The sequence below is a fragment of the Copadichromis virginalis genome, linkage group LG3, assembly GCF_057382275.1.
Source record: "Copadichromis virginalis isolate Kocher_CV1m ecotype Utaka linkage group LG3, C_Virginalis_male_GT1.1, whole genome shotgun sequence".
Lineage (NCBI taxonomy): Eukaryota > Metazoa > Chordata > Actinopteri > Cichliformes > Cichlidae > Copadichromis > Copadichromis virginalis.
The window spans coordinates 30,323,720-30,343,628 of NC_140620.1; the positions used below are offsets into that span (position 1 = coordinate 30,323,720).

The 19,909-nt window shown below is 40.8% G+C and overlaps 1 protein-coding gene and 1 pseudogene across 4 annotated transcripts in view; both read right to left on the reverse strand.

Moving 5' to 3' along the window:
• LOC146714037 (uncharacterized) overlaps positions 1–19,909 on the reverse strand; it is an 84,476-nt gene that overhangs the window by 13,982 nt on the left and 50,585 nt on the right. For 3 of the 4 annotated variants that reach the window (XM_085450620.1, XM_085450618.1, XM_085450621.1), the window contains exons 10-27: positions 18,944–19,811; positions 18,655–18,756; positions 18,520–18,554; positions 15,296–15,448; positions 15,016–15,147; positions 14,685–14,732; positions 14,013–14,153; positions 12,067–12,193; positions 10,405–10,575; positions 10,296–10,330; positions 9,896–10,060; positions 9,642–9,776; positions 4,547–4,585; positions 4,325–4,465; positions 1,606–1,685; positions 1,459–1,482; positions 869–1,217; positions 101–154 (exon numbers count right to left, since the gene is read on the reverse strand). In XM_085450620.1, the coding sequence (XP_085306746.1) occupies positions 101–154; positions 869–1,217; positions 1,459–1,482; positions 1,606–1,685; positions 4,325–4,465; positions 4,547–4,585; positions 9,642–9,776; positions 9,896–10,060; positions 10,296–10,330; positions 10,405–10,575; positions 12,067–12,193; positions 14,013–14,153; positions 14,685–14,732; positions 15,016–15,147; positions 15,296–15,448; positions 18,520–18,554; positions 18,655–18,756; positions 18,944–19,811 (2,799 nt within the window). The remainder of the gene's footprint in view (positions 1–100; positions 155–868; positions 1,218–1,458; positions 1,483–1,605; positions 1,686–4,324; positions 4,466–4,546; positions 4,586–9,641; positions 9,777–9,895; positions 10,061–10,295; positions 10,331–10,404; positions 10,576–12,066; positions 12,194–14,012; positions 14,154–14,684; positions 14,733–15,015; positions 15,148–15,295; positions 15,449–18,519; positions 18,555–18,654; positions 18,757–18,943; positions 19,812–19,909) is intronic. The other variant, XM_085450619.1, reaches the window with a different exon arrangement.
• LOC146714038 (uncharacterized) lies at positions 15,455–18,513 on the reverse strand (annotated as a pseudogene).

Genomic DNA, 19,909 nt, shown 5'->3' on the forward strand with positions numbered 1-19,909 from the left:
CATGACCAATTTTCTCAGTGTGATTAAGTGTTTGAGTTAGCCCAGCCGCCCACCCCCACCACCCACAAGAGAAATCCTCGTGGGTCTGATGAACGTTTACCTTTCTGTGTGGTGCGTCTTCATCCTGTGCCCTACTAGGGCTGCTGATTTTGCTCTGGAAATGAAGATAAGATAAGAAAAAAAATTAACTGAATTAATTTCGTATTATTCTGTGCTGGTTTTGACAAACACCTAAAATATAGCCTGAAAGGTGTTTAGTGAGTGGTGACGCCAAAAATTGGACATACACAAGCTTGCAAAAAATAAATAAGACTATATGTAGTGATGACCTTCGCTTTAATTTATCTGTTCCAGAAATAATGCAAATCTAAAAATGTTATCTTCCTCATTAGTATAGTGGACAGTATCTCCGCCTGTCACAATGGGGAGTGAGTAATCTCCTTCTCTGCTCTGCCTTCAGCTGATCAGGTGTCACAGACGTAAACTGCCAGTCTACTATCACATGTGAAATACAGACATCGAAACCACTTTCCCCGTGATTGGAAGGTCGGGGGTTCAAATCCACTGAACGGCTACCCTGAGGTAACCCTGAGCAAGGTACCATCCCTACACATGGTACGCCTGCTTAGTGGCTGCCCACTGCTTCACTGAGTGAACGGGTCAAATGCAAAGAGAGTAATTTCCCCAGGGGGATCAATAAAGTATACATTATTGTTATTATTATCAGCATTAATTATTCATACAGCCTGCAGCTTTACCGCAACAATCGACAGTGTACTACTATACAATGCTCACATGTAATCTCCAACATAAGGCTTTTAGTGTCTTAAGATATTTTGGGACAACACAGTGAAATTTAAAGTGTTACCTCTCTTTCCTTGCTCTGTGCCCTACTTTCTCGACCCTGTCTATGCTCACGAAGCGCCGCTGTAATGGCCATGAAAACGTCCTCGTTGATGTGAGGAAGTTTTGAGTCTTTTTCCTCAGACTTGACTGGGCTTGTTGCTGAAGGAGCAGCGCTAGAAGCAGCGGGGGCGGCGTTTGCATCAGGAGTAGTGACCAAAGTTTGTGGTGGCCCCTCTTCCTTCACTGCTGCTTTCTGGCCTTCCTCACTTGGCTGCGGGACAGCGGTCGATTCTGCGGCCTTCTCGGTTTCCAGTTCGAGGTTAAGTGTGTTCTCACCCGAGTCTTGCAGACGCTGTTTCAGACTCTTCAAACTGAATTTAAAAGCAAAGATGCCAGTAGGTTACTATGAAAAGAAGTTTGTTGTCACAAAATGTTAATGTGAAATAAGAAATTCCATTTCAAATTTCTAATCTAGAGTTGCTTATGTCTAAATCACACTCTTCTCTTTTTGCATCTTTGGGAACTGTTTACTATAGCACAACCTTGAGGAGTGCAGCAGTCATCATGACTGTTTTGACTCTGCCACTAAACCTGAAAATGAAAGATACTCACGACTCAATACGTCCGACTTTACTCCTATGAAGAGGAGAGAAAAAAGCACAAGGTCAGACAAGCATGAAGACACTTTAAAGAAAAAAAAACACACAATCTAAAATCAATTTCCTCTTTGTCTCACTTCTGATTGTGGAACACACTTACCAAGAAGATAAATAGTCCTTGGTGACATTGCTCTCCATCACCTGTGTTAATCCACCAGGTTCAGCCATCTCAATGCATATCTGAGAAAACAGAAAGATATTACATCAGTGACAGTACAATTGTTTTCTTCCTGAGGATATTTGAGCAACACAGTGGTACTCAAAGGGTGCGCTACAGGCCCAATTTGTGAAAGTAACAGGACAGAGGTCTTGGCGAGTTTCTTTACTGCCCTCTACGATAGTACAACTTTTTGTTAAAAGAACAAAAAAATCTTGGTGTTTTAAACTTGCAAATGGAAAATAAGCGCAAACATATTTCTATACTTTTGCAAAGTTTTTGATTAGAGAATAAAACCACTGAGCAAGAAACAATAAAAGAATAACTTAGTGCTGCCTCAAACTGCAGGCATCTTCCCTGCTAGATGGGCCAGGACGAAAGGCTGAACAGGTCATAAGATTATCACTTGGTTGAGAACTTAGTGTATTTCACCAGTGTTTGCAAAGGCATGTAAAATTCAGATTGCCTGTCGCAGGGACTGTCTGAATATTAAAACTTGCTGAACTAGTGTTAAAAAAAACAAAGTCTCCTTCAGACTCATTTAAAAAGTTTCTCAATGTTAAAAGTCTTGCTTAAAGCTGGAAACAGAATAAAATAAGACAAACTTAAAAACACAGTTTAAAAACCACTTGATCATCACAGTATAAGAAAGTTACACCAGTTAAACTTTTTTAATGTCTTCATTTTCCATGTTAACCACTTATTGCTTTCTTTATCTTCCCTGATTGAATTTTTTCTGATTTTCACTGTTGGTGGAATTGTGCATGCAGTTCACTCAGGTTGCATAGGCAGTCCAGCTCCTCCTGAATGGCAGTCACAAGAAGATCTGCCGTGTCTAACAGTGCGGCCTCAAAAGTGTGGAGAAAATATTAGGAGATGGTGTGTTATAATGGTTTGTAGTGATGGGATTTCCAACTCTTTTTAGAGAACCGGTTCTTTCAGCTCGGATCACTAAAAATTTAGAATTTTTGTAATCATCTTGTCCTTTTGGGGTATAATAAAACCCATTTTTTGAAGATTACATTTGTGCCTGTGTGTTCCTGGCTGCTTGGTTCATGACAGGGCCATAGAAGAGCAATGACCATTCAGCAGGTATCCTCTACTTTGTACAAGGAGAAGGACTGCTAAAGCCAAACTGAAGTTCTCTGAATTCTAACTGACTGTTATTCTGCAATGATCAAGTGCAATGTTCCCTCTAATTTTTCATGTGTCTGAGCGAACGCACAAATTCCATGAACGGTCCCTTGGACCACTGTGAGCAACAGCAGACGTGTGCACTGTGGTCACACCAGCATCGAATCCATCCAAGTTACATGGTTTATTAAAATAATCAAATTACAGCATTTACATTTATCTTAGACTACTTTTAATTAACTGCTTTAGCCCACTTACAATGAAAATTAGAAAAAAAATCTTGTTCATGACTTGTGTAGTATGTTAACACTATTGGAAGGAAAAATAACTTGAACTCCAATTTTGAAAACACAACTTTCTTTTTTTTTTTAGATTATAAAGCTCTGACTTGTATTATGAGTCTGTGGTCTGGGAGCGAGTCCTGTAACTCTCTGACTGCAAAATACAGTATATAAAGACCAATGCTGGGCAATTAATTATATAGTTACTTCTTCAAAAAAAGTTACTGAGTTATGCAAACAAAGTTTTTTTGCAGCTCTTTACATAAAAATGCAGCCAAGGCGTTTTTTAAACAAACATTTCAAACTATTTACAGAACAATCAGCTGTTCTGCATCAAATTTGATGCCACACAAATTATTTGTGCCACTCCAAAACATCCCCCTTCCTAACCAACTAAATGCCATGTTGCTATATCACTTTTTGATTGGTCTACATGGTACATTTTTTGACCAATAGGAAAGGGTGGGGTTTTTTGGTTTTGTTTTTGCTCACAGGCAGAGAGTGCTTTCAAACGTTTTCCTTATAAAACGCAGTTTTTACCGTTTCTTCCCGCAGTAAATATAAACAACGGTAGTATTCAGGAAGAAAACCAAACATCGCATATTTTTATCATAACTCTGGTTTTACGTGGCCAATCAACACAATTTAAAAACTGGTGTAACGTCCACACGTTTTCCATCAATTGTTCCGTCTGTCCTGCTCACATCTCCAATGGTTGTACACGTTGTCATTAACGTGGCTTCAGTCCACATCAGCCACGCCGCTTTGCTAGCTAAAACACCGGTGTTGGCACATAAGGACGCTGTCATAGCCTGTCAGCGACGTTGATTAGCTGCGTATATACGAATGTGAATCGCATTATTGGCTGGACTATGGGATAAGGTGGCAGCCAGTCACTTACTGACTAACACTGCAAAACAGAATTGTTAAAGTTTTAATTTAATTTCAATTCAGGTTCGATTTTTTTTTTTTTTGTGCTCAACACAGATGTTCTGTGCGCAGAGACTGTGCCAGAAGTGCGCAATTGCGCACGCGCGCAGCTTAGAGGGAACATTGATCAAGTGTTCCCTTAATTTTATTAAGCAGTTTAAATTGAACCAAACTGTACCAGCTTTGCGGGTGAAATTTAAGACTTAATACCTTCTGAAGACTTTTCAGAAAAAGCTGCATTTTAAGAGCAGCAGACACCATAACAAGCCTTGCAGATGTAAAACGTGAAAAATTTGCAGGTGTTTATGAAATCGTACCCTGTTGGCAAGCGGCAAAAATCTGACAAAAGCAGCAATGGGAGCCACCACTTTCATGATCTTCACGAGAAGGTCCACATTCACCTCGGAGACCTCCACAATCAGCAGCCGGTCCTCCAGAGACTCAGACTCTGGAACATGCTGAAAAACAACCAGTGTTAAGATCAGGGAGACCCGAGCCTGCTGCTTTTACAGGACAGATTTATGTGACTGCTGACTTACAGTGCTGCTCCATTTCATCATGCTTCTGTACATGCTCTCCTGTGAAAAGAGTAGAAGATGAAAGCGGCTCACATCAATTACTTATCCTCTGTTTGTAAAATAACTATTGAATAACTCTCCTCCTGGTTAGAGTGTTTTTAATGTTTTATTGACCCCATTTAATAAGATAAATATTGGACTCCACTGTAAGTGAGAAGTAACTCGATCCTGGTTTGCATCTTTGTGGCAAAGGATTCATACTTCAGGACAGTAACGACACAACATATAACTGAAGTTTTGCAGGAACTATTTGATGCTTTTTGAGTCTCAGTGACTTTCCGCAACAGTCGTCAGACCTCAATTCCTCTTAACATGTAGCTGTGGAGAGAGTTCTCACAAAGGGCCTGAATAGCTAGCCCGCAAGGAAACTTGAGATGGGAAACGCTGAAGCTAGAAGGTTAGCAGCAACTGAAGTTTCAAAATAAGTGAGGGCTGACATACTTAAAGAGGCAGAGTGTAGATGTCGCTTTTATCCAGGAGAGCCACCTCACAGACGCTGAACATTTAAAATTACGAAGAGATTGGGTAGGCAATGTTTTTTACTCATCATATACTTCCAAAGCAAGAGGCGTTACCCTGCTTATTAATAAACACCTGAACTTTCAACTAAATTCAGTTGAAAAGGACAAAAATGGCAGATTCTTACTTGTAGATTGTGAAATAAATAGAAATAAGATAACTTTGGTAAATATATATGGGCCCAACTACGACGACCCTTTATTCTTTAACAACTTAATAATGAAAGTGGCTACAATTGAGGGCCAGTATATTGTGGGTGGAGACTTTAATTTGGTCCTAAACCCCTCTTTGGATCGGTCCTCACCCAAAACAGCTTCACTATCCAAGGCAGCAACAGCACTGAACCAAGGTATGAAGGATATAGGTATAATTGATTTGTGGCGAAACCTCCATCCAGGCCAGAGGGACTTCTCCTTTTTTTCACCAGTACATAATACATACTCTAGAATTTATATGTTTCTTGTACCACAAAATATGATGGCAACAGTGATAGATTGCTCCTACTTAGCAGCTACTTTTTCAGACCATAATCCCATTAAACTTTCCTGGGCTACCAATATGTCGCAAAGTGTAAGAGTTTAAACGGTTCTATGAAGATCTGTATAAATCTGAGCAAGGGGTCGACAGTACTGCTGCAAAAAGATTTATAGATGGAATAACCCTTCCTAAATTACATAATGAGGACAAAGAACTGCTTGATGCAGATATATCTGAGATGGAGGTTCTTCGAGCCCTCAAGTGTTTACAAAATAATAAGACCCCTGGACCAGATGGATTTCCAGTTGATTAATATAAGGCTTTTTCTAATAAATTATTGACACCACTTACAAATATGATTAAAGAAGCTTTAGAAAATAATAAATTACCAGAATCATTGGAAATTGCAACAATCACATTATTGCCAAAACCAGGCAAGGACAAACAGAGATGTGACTCTTACAGACCCCTCAGGCTTTTAAATGCAGATTATAAAATATTATCTAAAATAATTGCACTTAGATTGGAGGACATTATGCCTAAGATAATAAATGCCGACCAAACAGGCTTCATTAAAAACAGACATGGAGCAGATAATGTGCGGCGTTTGCTCCATATACTGAATACTGCTCAAAAAAACCAAAACCCACTGCTAATAATCTCCATGGACGCTAATAAAGCATTTGACAGGATTGAGCCAAACTTTCTATTTCAGGCAATGGAAGCCATGGGCTTCGGAGAAAAGTTCACCCGCTATGTTAGGACACTTTTTAATGCCCCCAGAGCCAATATCATAACAAATAATGTGCTTTCTGGCACTTTCTCTTTAACTGGAGGTTGCAGACAAGGTTGTCCAAGTTCCCCCTTGCTCTTTGCGATTGCGATCGAACCACTAGCAGTTGCCATCCGTACTAATGCCTCCATATCTGGAATCAAATTCGGCACAAGTGAACATAAACTTTCTCTATACGCAGATGACCTCCTACTGTATATAACGGACCCTCTTAAATCAATTCCCTCTTTAATGAAGTGTCTTAAAGAATACAGTGCAGCCTCAGGATACAAGTTAAACTATACCAAAAGTGAGATTATGTCATTAAATATACAAGATAGCCGTATTACAGCTCTTACTGACCCATTACAGTGGTGTAATAATGGATTTACGTATTTGGGTATACAAATTGGTAAATCCGAGGATCAAATATTCAAATTAAATCATATCAAACTGTTGGAGCAAACCAAACTTAATATTCAGAGATGGATGGATTTTCCATTATCTCTTATAGGGAGAATTAATGTTGTTAAAATGAACATTTTGCCTAAGTTTATCTACTTATTTCAATGTCTCCCTACAAATGTTCCTAAAAGTTTCTTCAAAGAGCTTAACAAACTCATAACTTCTTTCATATGGCAAAAGAAAAATCCAAGAGTCAAACTCTCCTCACTACAGGCCTCATATTCAAGGGGAGGACTTAATTTACCAAACGTTAGGAACTATTATCTTGCCTCCCAGTACCGATCAATTTGGATCTGGCTACATGCAGAGAGGAGTGAGGTTCGATGGGTTCCAATAGAACAACATGAGGTGAACCCCATACCATTAAAAGATGTTCCATTATTAGGTACAAAAAAAATGTCTATCCAAGCTCACAAACAATTTGATAATATTAAACACCTTCTGTGCCTGGCAGGAATCCCACTCACTTCTGAAAATAAATATCTCTTTTCTTAGAAGGACACCCTTATGGGGCAACCCTGATCTCTCTCATCATATTGCTGACCCAATATTGCGGGGATGGAAGGACAGAAATATTCGAACTGTTGCCGATTTATACAATAATGATACATTTATTGACTTTCAACAACTAAAGGAAAAATTCAAACTTCCAGGACAAAATTTCTTCAAATTCCTACAAATAAGAGATTGGGTCAAAGAGAAATCCAAAGTGGGTGGCTGTAGCTCAGGTGGCAGAGCAGGTCAGCCACTAATCAGAAGGTCGGTGGTTCGATCCCAGGCTGCATCCTGGCTGCATGCCAAATATTCTTGGGCAAGATACTAACCCCATGTTTGCCTACTGGTGGTGGTCAGAGGGCCCGGTGGTGCCTGTGTCCGGCAGCCTCGCCTCTGTCAGTACGCCCCAAGGCAGCTGTGGCTACAATGTAGCTTGCTATCGCTATTGCAGTGTGTGAATGTGTGTGTGAATGGGTGGATGACTGAATGTAGTGTAAAGCGCTTTGGGGTCCTATGGACTAGAAAAGCACTATACAAATGCAGGCCATTTACCATTTACCAGGATTATTCCCCGAGATTCCCAAAGAAACTCCTCTTGAAACGCATCTTTGCACCAAACCATGGAAGTCAATAAAAGGAATAGCATCTTCTATATACACTATTATCAATGAAAAGTTACCTGACTATAATAAAGCATCTTTAAAAAGAAAATGGGAGACAGACCTGGGCTATGTCTATGAAGAGGTAGAATGGCACAATTTATTGGAACAGGCACAGACCATGTTAATTTCTACAAATCACAGGCAAATGCAATTTAATATATTTCATAGGATATATTATACCCCTTATAGGTTACATAAAATTGATATTAATTACTCCCCCAAATGTTTGAGATGTAAGGTGACAGATGGTGACCTCCTCCACATGCTGTGGAATTGCCCAGTGATAGAAGAGTTCTGGAGACGGGCGATTGAAATAATCTCAATGGTAATGGGGATCCAAATCGAACTGGACCCAAAACTATGGATTTTAGGTGACACAGGTTCTATAAATGTGAATTATCACAAGAAATATTTTATTTTACTTGCGAGTACTGCAGTGAAAAAATGTATTCTGCTACATTGGAAATCTGAAAACTCTCCAACACTGAGACACTGGATTAATGAGCTAGCGTCCTACTGCACACCTGAGAAGATATTGCATAGTGTAAAAGGGAAATATGGAACCTTCGAAAAAGTTTGGGGCCCCTTCCTGTCAGTACTACCGTCTTTGGACCTAACAGATCATAGAGATGATGCAAATCCCCCTGGGTCTGCCTTGAGTTGATCCCCGGTTAGGCCCTTCTGACTTGATTTCCTGAATGCTGTAGTTTTATCTTGTGGGATGTTCATTCCTGTGTATGAGAGTTTCTATAGATAGGTGTAAATATGGGCTGTCTGGATACACGAATGTGATGAGGTTGAGAGCCATACAGGGGTAAAGGGGTGGGGGGATGGTGGGAGGGGTTCACATGATGTGTTTTCTGTTTTGCTCAATTTTTTTTTTTTGAATTCTTTGTTCTTTGTTTGTTTGTGTGTTTGTTTTAAATTTCTGTATTTACCAATATTGTCATTATTATTATTATTATTATTATTATTACTATTCCTGTATTTTCTGTGTTTGGTTTTTCAGATGTTTGAGGTTATCCCTGAAAGGCATAGATACAAGAGTGTGCACCTGGGAGTGCTTTTGTGGTCACAATGGCCTGCCATGCTGTGGTTATTTGATGATACTTGCTCTGTCCCATAGTTGTGAGTTTTCTGTTTGTTTGTTTTTTGTTTTGTTTTTTTTCTTTCTTGCTTTGTGTGTCTGTTTGTTTTTTTTGTTCGTTTCTAATTTAAAAATGAAAATAAAGCTTAGAAAAAAATAAATAAATAAGTGAGGGCATTGCTTAATAGTCAGTGAAACACTCCATAACCTATGTCTGGGTCTTTAACGTTTACACAGGACTGACTTCACAAGAAGCTCTGTGGAAACTTTAAAGTGGTGGCGGAATGACGTGGGCTGTCGTCTATGAACAGAAAAGTGGATAAAGTTCATGCAGCTTTTGTGCTGCTGTCGCAAAAAGGAAGGAACAAATACAGACAAAATAATAATAAATACTTGATTTGAAATTCATGCATATGTTCCCTGTTTTTCATTTCTACTAAATTGGGCAATTCCCTAGTGAAGGATGATGCTGTGCTCACTCCTTAGAGGAGAAATCTTTTTTGATTGGCACCTGAATAGTTTGAGTGAAACAGGAGCATGCCCCTGATTTAACAGCCCCCGATTGCTCCATTTTCATACCTCACTTGAACCAGGATGCATGTCTTTTAAAACAATGTGGATTCCTAGTCTCCACTCTCCAACTGTAACTGGATCTTTGAGGTAATCTCTGGCGAAATCGCAGCACGCATCCCAGCTGTTAAAAAACACAAAGGCCTGGAGAGGAAGAAAGGGGAAAAAATGATGCAGAGGAAACATTCAATATTAATCATTAAATTGAATTAAATTTGCAAATGCAAATTTCTCTGTATCAGCCTGCTGGGTCTACTCCTCACCCTCCTCTGCAGTGATAAAACGATTATGTTGTAGTACAGAGTCTGAACAGTCTGATCAGGGAAGTAACGCCACACCAGCTTGGTGACATCCTCCTGTCTGTAGTTTCCTTCTGGCAAACCAGTCAACATGATCGTGGAGAACGTAGAACCTTGAGATTGGGCTTTCTACAAGACACAAGGTTCAAGAACCAAAGTTTATGTGAAGAGAAACTTTGCAGCACTTTTTAAAAAAATATATTACTATAACTGACCACATAGAGAAGACAAAATGAAACCAAGTTTAGCAGAAAAAGAGAAATGTGGCTTTTGAGGTCGGTATTTGGAAAAATGGACGCCTCTTGGTATTTACTCAAGGATTCCTGTTTAACACATGAAACCTTGGTTTATAAAATGCACTCACCTCAATGTCATCAGGTTCCCTGACAGTTAAATACTCTAGAAGTGTAAAACACACACAGTTAGTAACAGTCAACACTTTATATCTGGAGGTTAATTTTAGTTTCTCTCACCTGGGATTGTGAACCAAGGAGCGACAGTGGGGAACACAAAGGGACTAGTTGTCATTGTGATCCAATATGGTGAAGTGCTGGGTTGTGGGACGGTAATATCTTCTGTTGGGACAGCTGCCCCGTCAACAGCAACATCGCTGTCTGGCAAAGCTTTGTGTGGCAATCTTGGTGCTGCACAAGAAAAAAGCACAAGAAAAAATAAGTTTTGTTTATTTGTTATTTTCTGTGTGTGTGTCAGGTTTTTAACTGACTTTCAGTTTAACTTTAAGCACCTTTACAGATATCCAAGGTATCATAGGCATCAGGAAAAAAATGATTAGAGAGTTAGACCAAATGCCAGTCTGAAAAAGTGGAGTTTAAGTAATGGCTCTGGTTCATGTGTCTAGGGCAGAGACAAGCAGAAGGGAATTGACCGCTGATGGAGCAAAGACTTCTGGAGGGACCAGAAAAGAGGTCAGAGAGATAACGAGGCAAATGAGCATCAAAGGATTTGTGGGAAGGAGAATCACAGTGTTAGTGAATCAAAGTTGAGGGAATGTGTTGCAATAATTTATTGTGGATGACGATAAAGCAGCAGTTTTGCATATGTTGCAACATTTCTCGGACTTCGCTTTATCCAGAGTCCAGGGAAGAACTGAAAAATATATCCATGACTGTTTCACAAACAGAAAGTGAAGGAAAGCTTATTATCCAGACTCTGTGTGATAGATGTGATGTGTTTCCATGATGGTGGAGATGGGAGCAGCTGGTGCAGCACTGGAGACAAAATAGATTTTGCAATATCTGGTAGTGAGGAGCCACAGCCCTGAGCTCAATCATACTGTTGAAATTTTTGAGGAAACTTCAGAATAACCGGGGTTACTGGCAGTGTTAGTTATTTCGGACATGACTACTTGTATTTCAGTATTGATAAAACTGAACTCCGAAAATATCTCTAAGTTCCTCTTTTATGACTTTAGACAGTTCTCCTCGCAGGGGGTTTAGTGTTGGCTTTCAGTTCTTCAGCAGTCATGCCTGCCGTTTCAGTTAGGTCGGATGAGACTTTGTTCGATTCATCTGTATCACGTTGGCGCGTGGTTCTTGCAGGCCGCGAGGTGTCTTCTTTCCACCAGAAAGTCCCACAGTAGTCTGTGGTTTGGCCCAATAAGTCCTTATTTTGTTCTCTAAGCAAACTTTAGGAGTTCAGAAAGTGACATTTATAAGAGAATTTTTCAGAATTCTGCAGCTCTACTAAGTTGTGTGTTACACCATGTCTTGCTCTATAGCGCCCGTAATTAGATGGATTTTAATCTGTCTCTAGTATCAGTATGCTTTTGCCACTCCTTGTAATCTTCAACTCACTTGCTTTTTTTGTGCATCACCCACTAAGACGACAATATTTGCCGTATTGTCCAAAGACAAGAGTCTCTTTGGACAATACGACCAATGTATAAAAAGTATAACTCTTAAGCTTGCCTTGTAGAAGACCACGTAGATCTCCAAAGCAATCCCACAGTACAGGAAGGCCAGCAGGACAAAAGCAGCTACCCTTACCAGACACGATTTACAGCCAAAAAACAACCCACCATATTCAGTGTATTACCAGATGACCTTCCATCAACTTCACCTTTTTTTCCCCGTTTAAATCACATTTATTTAAAACCCCATTCAAAACACACTTACGCAGTGACGTAAATCCACTGTGTGGTATTTCCACCCTTGACAATTTGTGGCCAGTGGCCTGTTTTAGAAGGCTGTACCAAACACCAAGGCGATCAGCATCACACACAGACTCAAATTCAATTAACACCTGAAACACAAGAAAGATAAAATTTACTCTAAACATTTTAATTTCACATTCTAAATGGTAGAAAATGGAACACATGGAAACAGTGAGCTAAGCACAGCTTTATTGTGGAGTTCACTGGATTCAAAAGTCAGAAATCCTGGATCAATGAAGCACTGGAGCCATGCTCAACGTGACCCCTGCACTAATGCTCTAATGTGATGAACACTAGTGCGCATGAGCATATGAAGAATCATGTGCTACAGCGAACAGATTACCTGCAGTCTCTCTTTACTATCTTTATAGTTTTGCAGTTGTGCTTTCATCAAGATAAGTAGCATCCAAAACCAGTCACATTATCTTGTTTTAATGTGTCTGTCAATTTTGGGGGGATAGTTAAGAATGCACTTACATAAACACATACACTGAACAAAAATATAAACGCAACACCTTTGTTACTGCTCCCATTCCCCATGGGATGGACGTAGAGACCTAAAATTCATTCCAGATACACAATATAACCATCCCTCCCAAACAGTGGTCACAAATCAGTCCAAATGTGTGGTAGTGGGCACATCTGCTATATTGAGATAATCCATCCCACCTCACAGGTATGCCACATCAGGATGCTGATCTGACATCATGAGTAGTGCACAGGTGTACCTCAGACTGCCCACAACAAAAGGCCACCCTGGAATGTGCAGTTTTTTGCGCTATTGGGGGTCTGGGGACCCAGAACCGGTCAGTATCTGGTGTGACCACCATTTGCCTCATGCAGTGCAACACATCGTCGCATGGAGTCTATCAGATTGTCAATTGTGGCCTGTGGAATGTTGGTCCACTCCACTTCAATGGCTGTGCGAGGTTGTTGGATATTCGTGGGAACTGGTACACGCTGTCGTATACGCCGGTCAAGCACATCCCGAACATGCTCAATGGGTGACATGTCCGGTGAGTATGCTGGCCATGCAAGAACTGGGACATTCTCAGCTGCCATCTGCCCTGAACAATGTGAACCATGATTCATCCGTGAAGCGCACACCTCTCCATCGTGCCAGACGCCATCGACTGTGAGCATTTGCCCACACAAGTCTGTTACGGTGACGAGCTGGAGTCAGGTCAAGACCCCGATGAGGACGACGGGCATGCAGTTGAGCGTCCCTGAGACGGTTTCTGACAGTTTGTGCAGAAATTGTTTGGTTGTGCAAACCAATTGTTCCAGCAGCTGTCTGGGTGGCTGGTCTCAGACGATCTTGGAGGTGAACCTGCTGGATGTGGAGGTCCTGGGCTGGTGTGGTTACACGAGGTCTGCGGTTGTGAGGCCGGTTGGATGCGCTGCCATATTCTCTGAAACGCCTGTGGAGACGGCTTATGGTTGAGAAATGAACATTCAATGCACGGGCGACAGATCTGGTTGACATTCCTGCTGTCAGCATGCCAATTGCACGCTCCCTCATTGCTTGTGGCATCTGTGGCATTTTGCTGTGAGACAAAACTGCACATTCCAGGGTGGCCTTTTGTTGTGGGCAGTCTGAGGTACACCTGTGCACTACTCATGATGTCAGATCAGCATCCTGATGTGGCACACCTGTGAGGTGGGATGGATTATCTCAATATAGCAGATGTGCCCACTACCACACATTTGGACTGATTTGCGACCACTGTTTGGGAGGGATGGTTATATTGTGTATCTGGAATGAATTTTAGGTCTCTACGTCCATCCCATGGGGAATGGGAGCAGTAACAAAGGTGTTGCGTTTATATTTTTGTTGAGTGTAGCTCATACAGCCTTTCACAGACTTTTAAAACATGCACTTGTTGCTGCTTATAAGTGTGTTTATACCTTGTTGAGAAGAGGCAGGTAGTTTCTTACAATACCGATTTTTCCCAAAGCTTCTCTGAGATCCCGGGACTCGCCTGGTGAGATGTTCCTGATGTAGATTGTCCGTGCTCCAATATCTGTCACTTCCTGTTTCGAGAAACCCTGGTGAACATTAAAACAAACCAGAAACAGTATTTAGTTTAACAATATTTCATGCTTTCTTAAACTACAGTTCCAAGATCAAGGTCATAAGTTTGCACATATAGTCACACAACAGTATGCACCCTGGCAGCTATCTTCATTATCCAAACAATTTATAATTGCAGCTCTTGCTTTTGTTGATAACATTGTTTGAGAAAATATTTAAACTTAGCTGTGTACACAGAAAACCACTTTTGGCCCTTTCCTGGGTTCTTAGTTTTTTGCATGTTTCAAATTAAATTAAAAAAAAAACACACACACACACAAAAAAACCACATTTTTTTTAAAATACAAAATGCAGTTTTGAATGAGGATTTAACTTATTGCAGGAAAAAAGTTATCCAAACCTTTCCTAGCCATGTGTTAATATATGCTCATATTTTTCAAGGTGTTTTGACTTGGATGTGAGTGCTGCCAGTTATAACTTTATACTCTATACTTTATAAGGTATTCTAGTGTAGTCTGTGTTTCTGAGATATGTGTGCGTGTTACCTTCTTAACATAACACAGCCGATACATCAGATATATATAAAACTCAAGCTGAAAGAAAAACAAATAGTTAAAAGTCATTACATCAAATAAATGTTGGATTCTGTTAAATTGATTTCAGTTCAAAGAGTATTTTTTATTACTTATAGCCTCTACAAAATATTACTTTTTTTTTTTTTTTACTTACAACCACATTTTAAATAGATTGAACATTTAAAAACATCAGCTTGCTTTTAAGGATACTGTTTCCATCAACAAGCAGAAACAGATTTTCAATTATTTTTAATAACATATCTCACAACAGTAAAGTGTATTATCTAAACACAGTGCTCACCGGGGTCGTTAAATTCTTGTACTTCACAACCTGCAGTCGAAGTTTAGACCCATTGAGAAAAAATTTACGATCATTTTCTGATGCTAGCACGATGTTTTTGGCTGCCACTGCTGTCGGCATGAGGGCAAAAGCCTGAAGGAAAAACAAACACTGACACACTGCGCTCACAAAATACGTAATAACTAAATGTTAGTTAGGTCGTCTTAGAAAAGACATTTAGAATCCCATTAAAATGAAGGTAATAATCCAGCCCAATGCAAATCCATGGCCTGGTGCTTACCATGCGCGCCTGTGGTATAACGTAGATCGTATCGTCGTAATAATCAAATATGTGTGGAGTGAGCAGATCGGCGATGTCCTCCTCTTCATAACAGCCATCACGATACTTAGGCAGGTTGCTTATTAACAGCACCTTGTAATTAAGCGAAACAAGCTGTGCAAAAGAAAAGAATAAAGTCAGAGTTTTAGATTAGTTTACAATTGAAGAAATTCCGGACAGAAATCTCAAAAAGGCAAAACATTCAGTTAGAAACTGTGCCTCACTTTGAGCACTGTCTACAACTATGAACACAATGAGGTACATCAGAATAAAATACTGAGTACAAAATGTTTCTGATGCGGATTTTGGTTTGACTTCTTTTTTTCTTTTTCTTTTACACAGTACAGCTCAACCTTGACTCACTGATAAAAAAAAAGGCAGTAAGAGTCAGCTATGAAAGTACTTTTCATTCATTTAAGGTGGATCCTTAAAGAGTGATAACTGATTCACAAAAGGCAATGTGTAAACAGCACTACTGCGCTTTTCAAACTCAGGAAGGAAAAACTGTTTCTGTAGTAAAATATTTAGTATACACATCCAGAAATGCATACACTATTATATATTGTACATATATTTATTAGTTTCAGGTTGGCCATTCTTGTATTTTGCTCGTTTGTGTTGTTGTGTTTGCACATCTCTGTTGCTTGTGGGGCTCGCACACAAGAATTTCACTCGCATGTGCTGTGCCAGTGTGCCTGCACATGTGATGTGACAATAAAAGTGATTTGATTTGATTTGATAGTAGACTGCTTAAAAAGAAAAGCTGGGCTTCTATTAATTTGTGAGGAACTTTCATCTCTTATGCTTCTTAAAAGGTTCTTTAGTTTTAAAACAACTTGCTGAGGTATTCAAGCCCCCTACTTAAACCCCTATTTTTTTAAGCACTCAAAACCACCATGTCCTGGATGATTGTGCATATAATTTGAACATTCCAAATTAGCTTTTTAATAACAGACTTTTTTTTTTTTTTGCCTGTCCCGTTTGGCTCTTTTGCCATCAGAATTATTGTCTAAAGGCGAGGAAAGATGCCCAACGGATTTACTTTACCAAATTGACCATCCCAGCCTTGCCGTAATGGTCCATTTGATTCACCTTTTATTGTTTATTTTATTTTCATTTGCTGAATACGGGACAGACTTGACTGGGGGAAAGAAGGGGAGAAAGAAAGAGGGAAAGAGAAACAGCTGAGAAGAGGGACGGGGGAGAAGGGCAAAAAACAAAAACCAACAGAATAAGCTGAGAGAGGAAAAAAAAATGCATCTATCGATCACCTGGATCACCTGTTGAGAAAGAAAAAAGAAAACAAGCAGAAGAGAACAAGACTAATAGAATAAACAACATCACAATGATATATGGGAATATGACAGTAAATACTAAATATTAAACATTATTGTGCAGCACGTAAGATCAACAGAACACAGTGTGCTTTGAGGTAGGAGCCAAAAAGGGTGTAGTTTGTGGGTGTGATCACCCGTGTGTACACCTGTGAGCATGGACGCGCTTGTTTTTTAAAGGTTCCTTCATGTAATGATCTGCTAGAGGGTGTGGGGGGCCACTGCCCCGTCCTCCAGGGCATGAAGCAGGTATGGAGGAGATCAAAACTCCAGACATCCAGAGGCCCTCAGAACACAAGAGACCAAGGAAGACTAACAGAGGGGCAGCCGCGCCACTGTCCCAGTAAGAGCTGAGGAGAGTCCCAGATGAGGGCTCACTCAGCAGCCGCGGAGCAGAAGCCAGGGGGAGTTGCAGTGATGCGCCCGTGAGCTCAGCCGGCAGCCAGCCGTGCCTGAGTGACCGATCCCCAGGCCGAGGGGCCGGGGGCACTCCACCTCCGGAGTGGCCCAAGCGAGCCCCAGGCTCCAGGCCCCAATAAGCGGCCGCCAAGGAGTGAGCCGGTGTGTACCTGGACGCCCATCCCCGGACACAAAGAACCACCAACACACCGATGTCTGAGGGAGTCCGCCACCGGCAGGGGAAGTGGTGGTGGGTGGAGATAAGCCTCCAAACCTTGGAGGGCCTGAGATGTCCCCAGAGAGGTGGTGTCTGATACCCGACCTGACATATAGACACAGACATACAGGCACACACAGATACAAACATCCATTCCCACCCTCATGCTCTCATATGCACTTACTCCACACTCAACCAACGTGGAGACAGACATAAAGAGACGTTGTACACACGATCACACTCCCCAAGCGTACTCTACAAACCGGGTCTAGGTACCCTTGCCCCTGGTGGGGGGGAACTGCACCCAGACCCAGGTGGTGTTACCCTTTTCCCTGCGGTGGGGAGAGGCAGACCGCCCCGACTCCACAGCAGCAGGGAGGCCCCACACTCCAGACCACAGTCGGACGGCCAATTCCTCCTCCTAGCCCCCCCGCTCCAGCAGGTCGCAGAGAACGGGGGTGAGAGAAGATTCCAAACCTCCCTCCACCCGCTCATTGTAGTGTTGATGCAGCAGGTAAGCGCATAGCCCCTCCTGTTAGCCCTCAATGTCTATGTGTATTTAAAATTGAGAGGTGGGCAACGACGCCAGGGGTGAGGTGTACAGACTTTTAATATGTGTTAGTATACAAGATAATTTTTCGCCATCTTACAATGCTGTGATTGCAGCCATTCTCCAACTCTCTGTGAATGGTACTCATGACCATTGATCAATGGGTTTTGATCAGTGAGTTTTGATCAGTGGTTGTTGATCAATGGTCATGAGAATTTGCATAATTAAAATTAAGGGACTGACTTCCCAGCCCATTGTTCTTTCAGTGGGCTGGTTTCAGTCATTATGCAAATGTACTGTTTATAAGATTTGGGGAAACCTGCAGTCAGCTGAGACTGAAAAAGTCACTTGGATGAGTGACAAAACGTTTCTCCCACAAAACGCTACGTCCAGATGAACAGAATCAACTTTTGGAGATACACGATAATTATTTTGTTTTGGTACTAAATTGGTAACCATGCTTTGTGTAATTCTATTAGTGTATGTAAATCTCTGTTATTGCGACATACCTACTGAATTTTTAACATTTTTCTACATTTACACCTACTTGAGTGTCACCTGACAATGAGATATAACCCAACTATAAACTTTTAAAACAAATTGAACTATTTCAGATCAAAACTTAACCACTTTGACAAAGCATGTTTTTCTTACAGGTATAATTTAAGTGTTTTTTTAATGTTACCTGTTTACGGGGAAGCCTGACTGTCTTGAGACAACCTGTAAAGTGCAGAGCAAAAGAAAAACAGAAAATAATTATAAAATAGAAAATATCTTCACACTGGGAAATCTTTCATACAGATCTTTGGGGATTTCTTACGGATTTTTTCTGGACATAGTTGCTTTTCTATCAGTTCCTCAAATGTTGGGTGGGTAGGAGCGACCGGCTGATCCTTTGAGATCTTCTTTGCAGTCACAGAGACTTAGAATAAAGGAAATGTAGTTAAGTTAAATAGTGGTAGTTTAGATAGGATGCAAATTACCCAGCTGATTTAAATAAAAATCTGAAAACTGTTCTCGTCATGAAGCACAGTCTTTAGCTTTTGATTCCGTCCAACATCCTGCTGTCAAAGATACTCCACACTTGAAGGTGTTTTCTGTCCACTTACCTTTGTCCTTTGTAACCGTTTCTACACTTTCAACTCTTTGCTTTGCCTCCACAGAAATCTCAGGTGATTTTCCTGCAGTCTGCTGTTGTGTTTCTTCTTGTAGAGCAGAATCTGAGCTCTGTTCGGTCTGTTCTGAAGCTTTGAGTGAATCTTCTGGACTTTTGATGACAGTTTGTGGTTTCTGAGGTGGATCAGTGGGTTTTGGTGGCGATGTATTTGGCTTGGTCTCAGCTGCACTAGTTGGTAGTTGATTCTCACTTGATATAGTTGGTGACGTCTGATTATCTTTGCCGTCAGTAGAAGTTTCAACTTCTGTGTGGTCCTCCCTTTCAGAAGCTGATGATTTTCGTGCTTCACCTTTAGGCCCCATCGCAGATTCATGAATCTTTGTTTCAGGTTTCTTGTGTTTTGTCTCTACATCAGGCTTATCCTCTGACGTTGTTGATTTAGAATGATCCACTTTTTCTTTTTTCAGAGTTCCTGCTGATTTAGATTTCTGCGTCGTTGAGGCCGTTTCTGCTTTGGAAGTCAAGACTTTTGGCTCACCATCAACTGCAGCACCTTTAATTGGTTCAACAGCCTTCATAGTATTGGCTGTATTTTTAGGTGCCACCACAGCTTCTTTAGCACCGGTTTGAGACCCTTTGGGTTTACGTTTTCCTTTCAAATCACTGGTGTTAGGCTGCTTTTCGGGACTCTTCGTAGATTTACTCTTAGATTTTTCGAGGCTTGAAGCTGCTTCTTCAGCCTTATCACCAGTTTTTACAGTTTTAGCTTTTTGCTCAGCTGAGATGTTTTTCGCTTTGGAAACCGAGACTTTTGCTGTAGTTTCCAGTTTAGTTTTTGTGGTTTTCTTGGATGCAATTTCCTGTAAACAAAGATAATTTTGGATTAATCAGATTACTGATCATTTTGCCACAGAAGAGCAGTGATGTTAATATTTGTATTTCTCAAGGGAAAACAAAG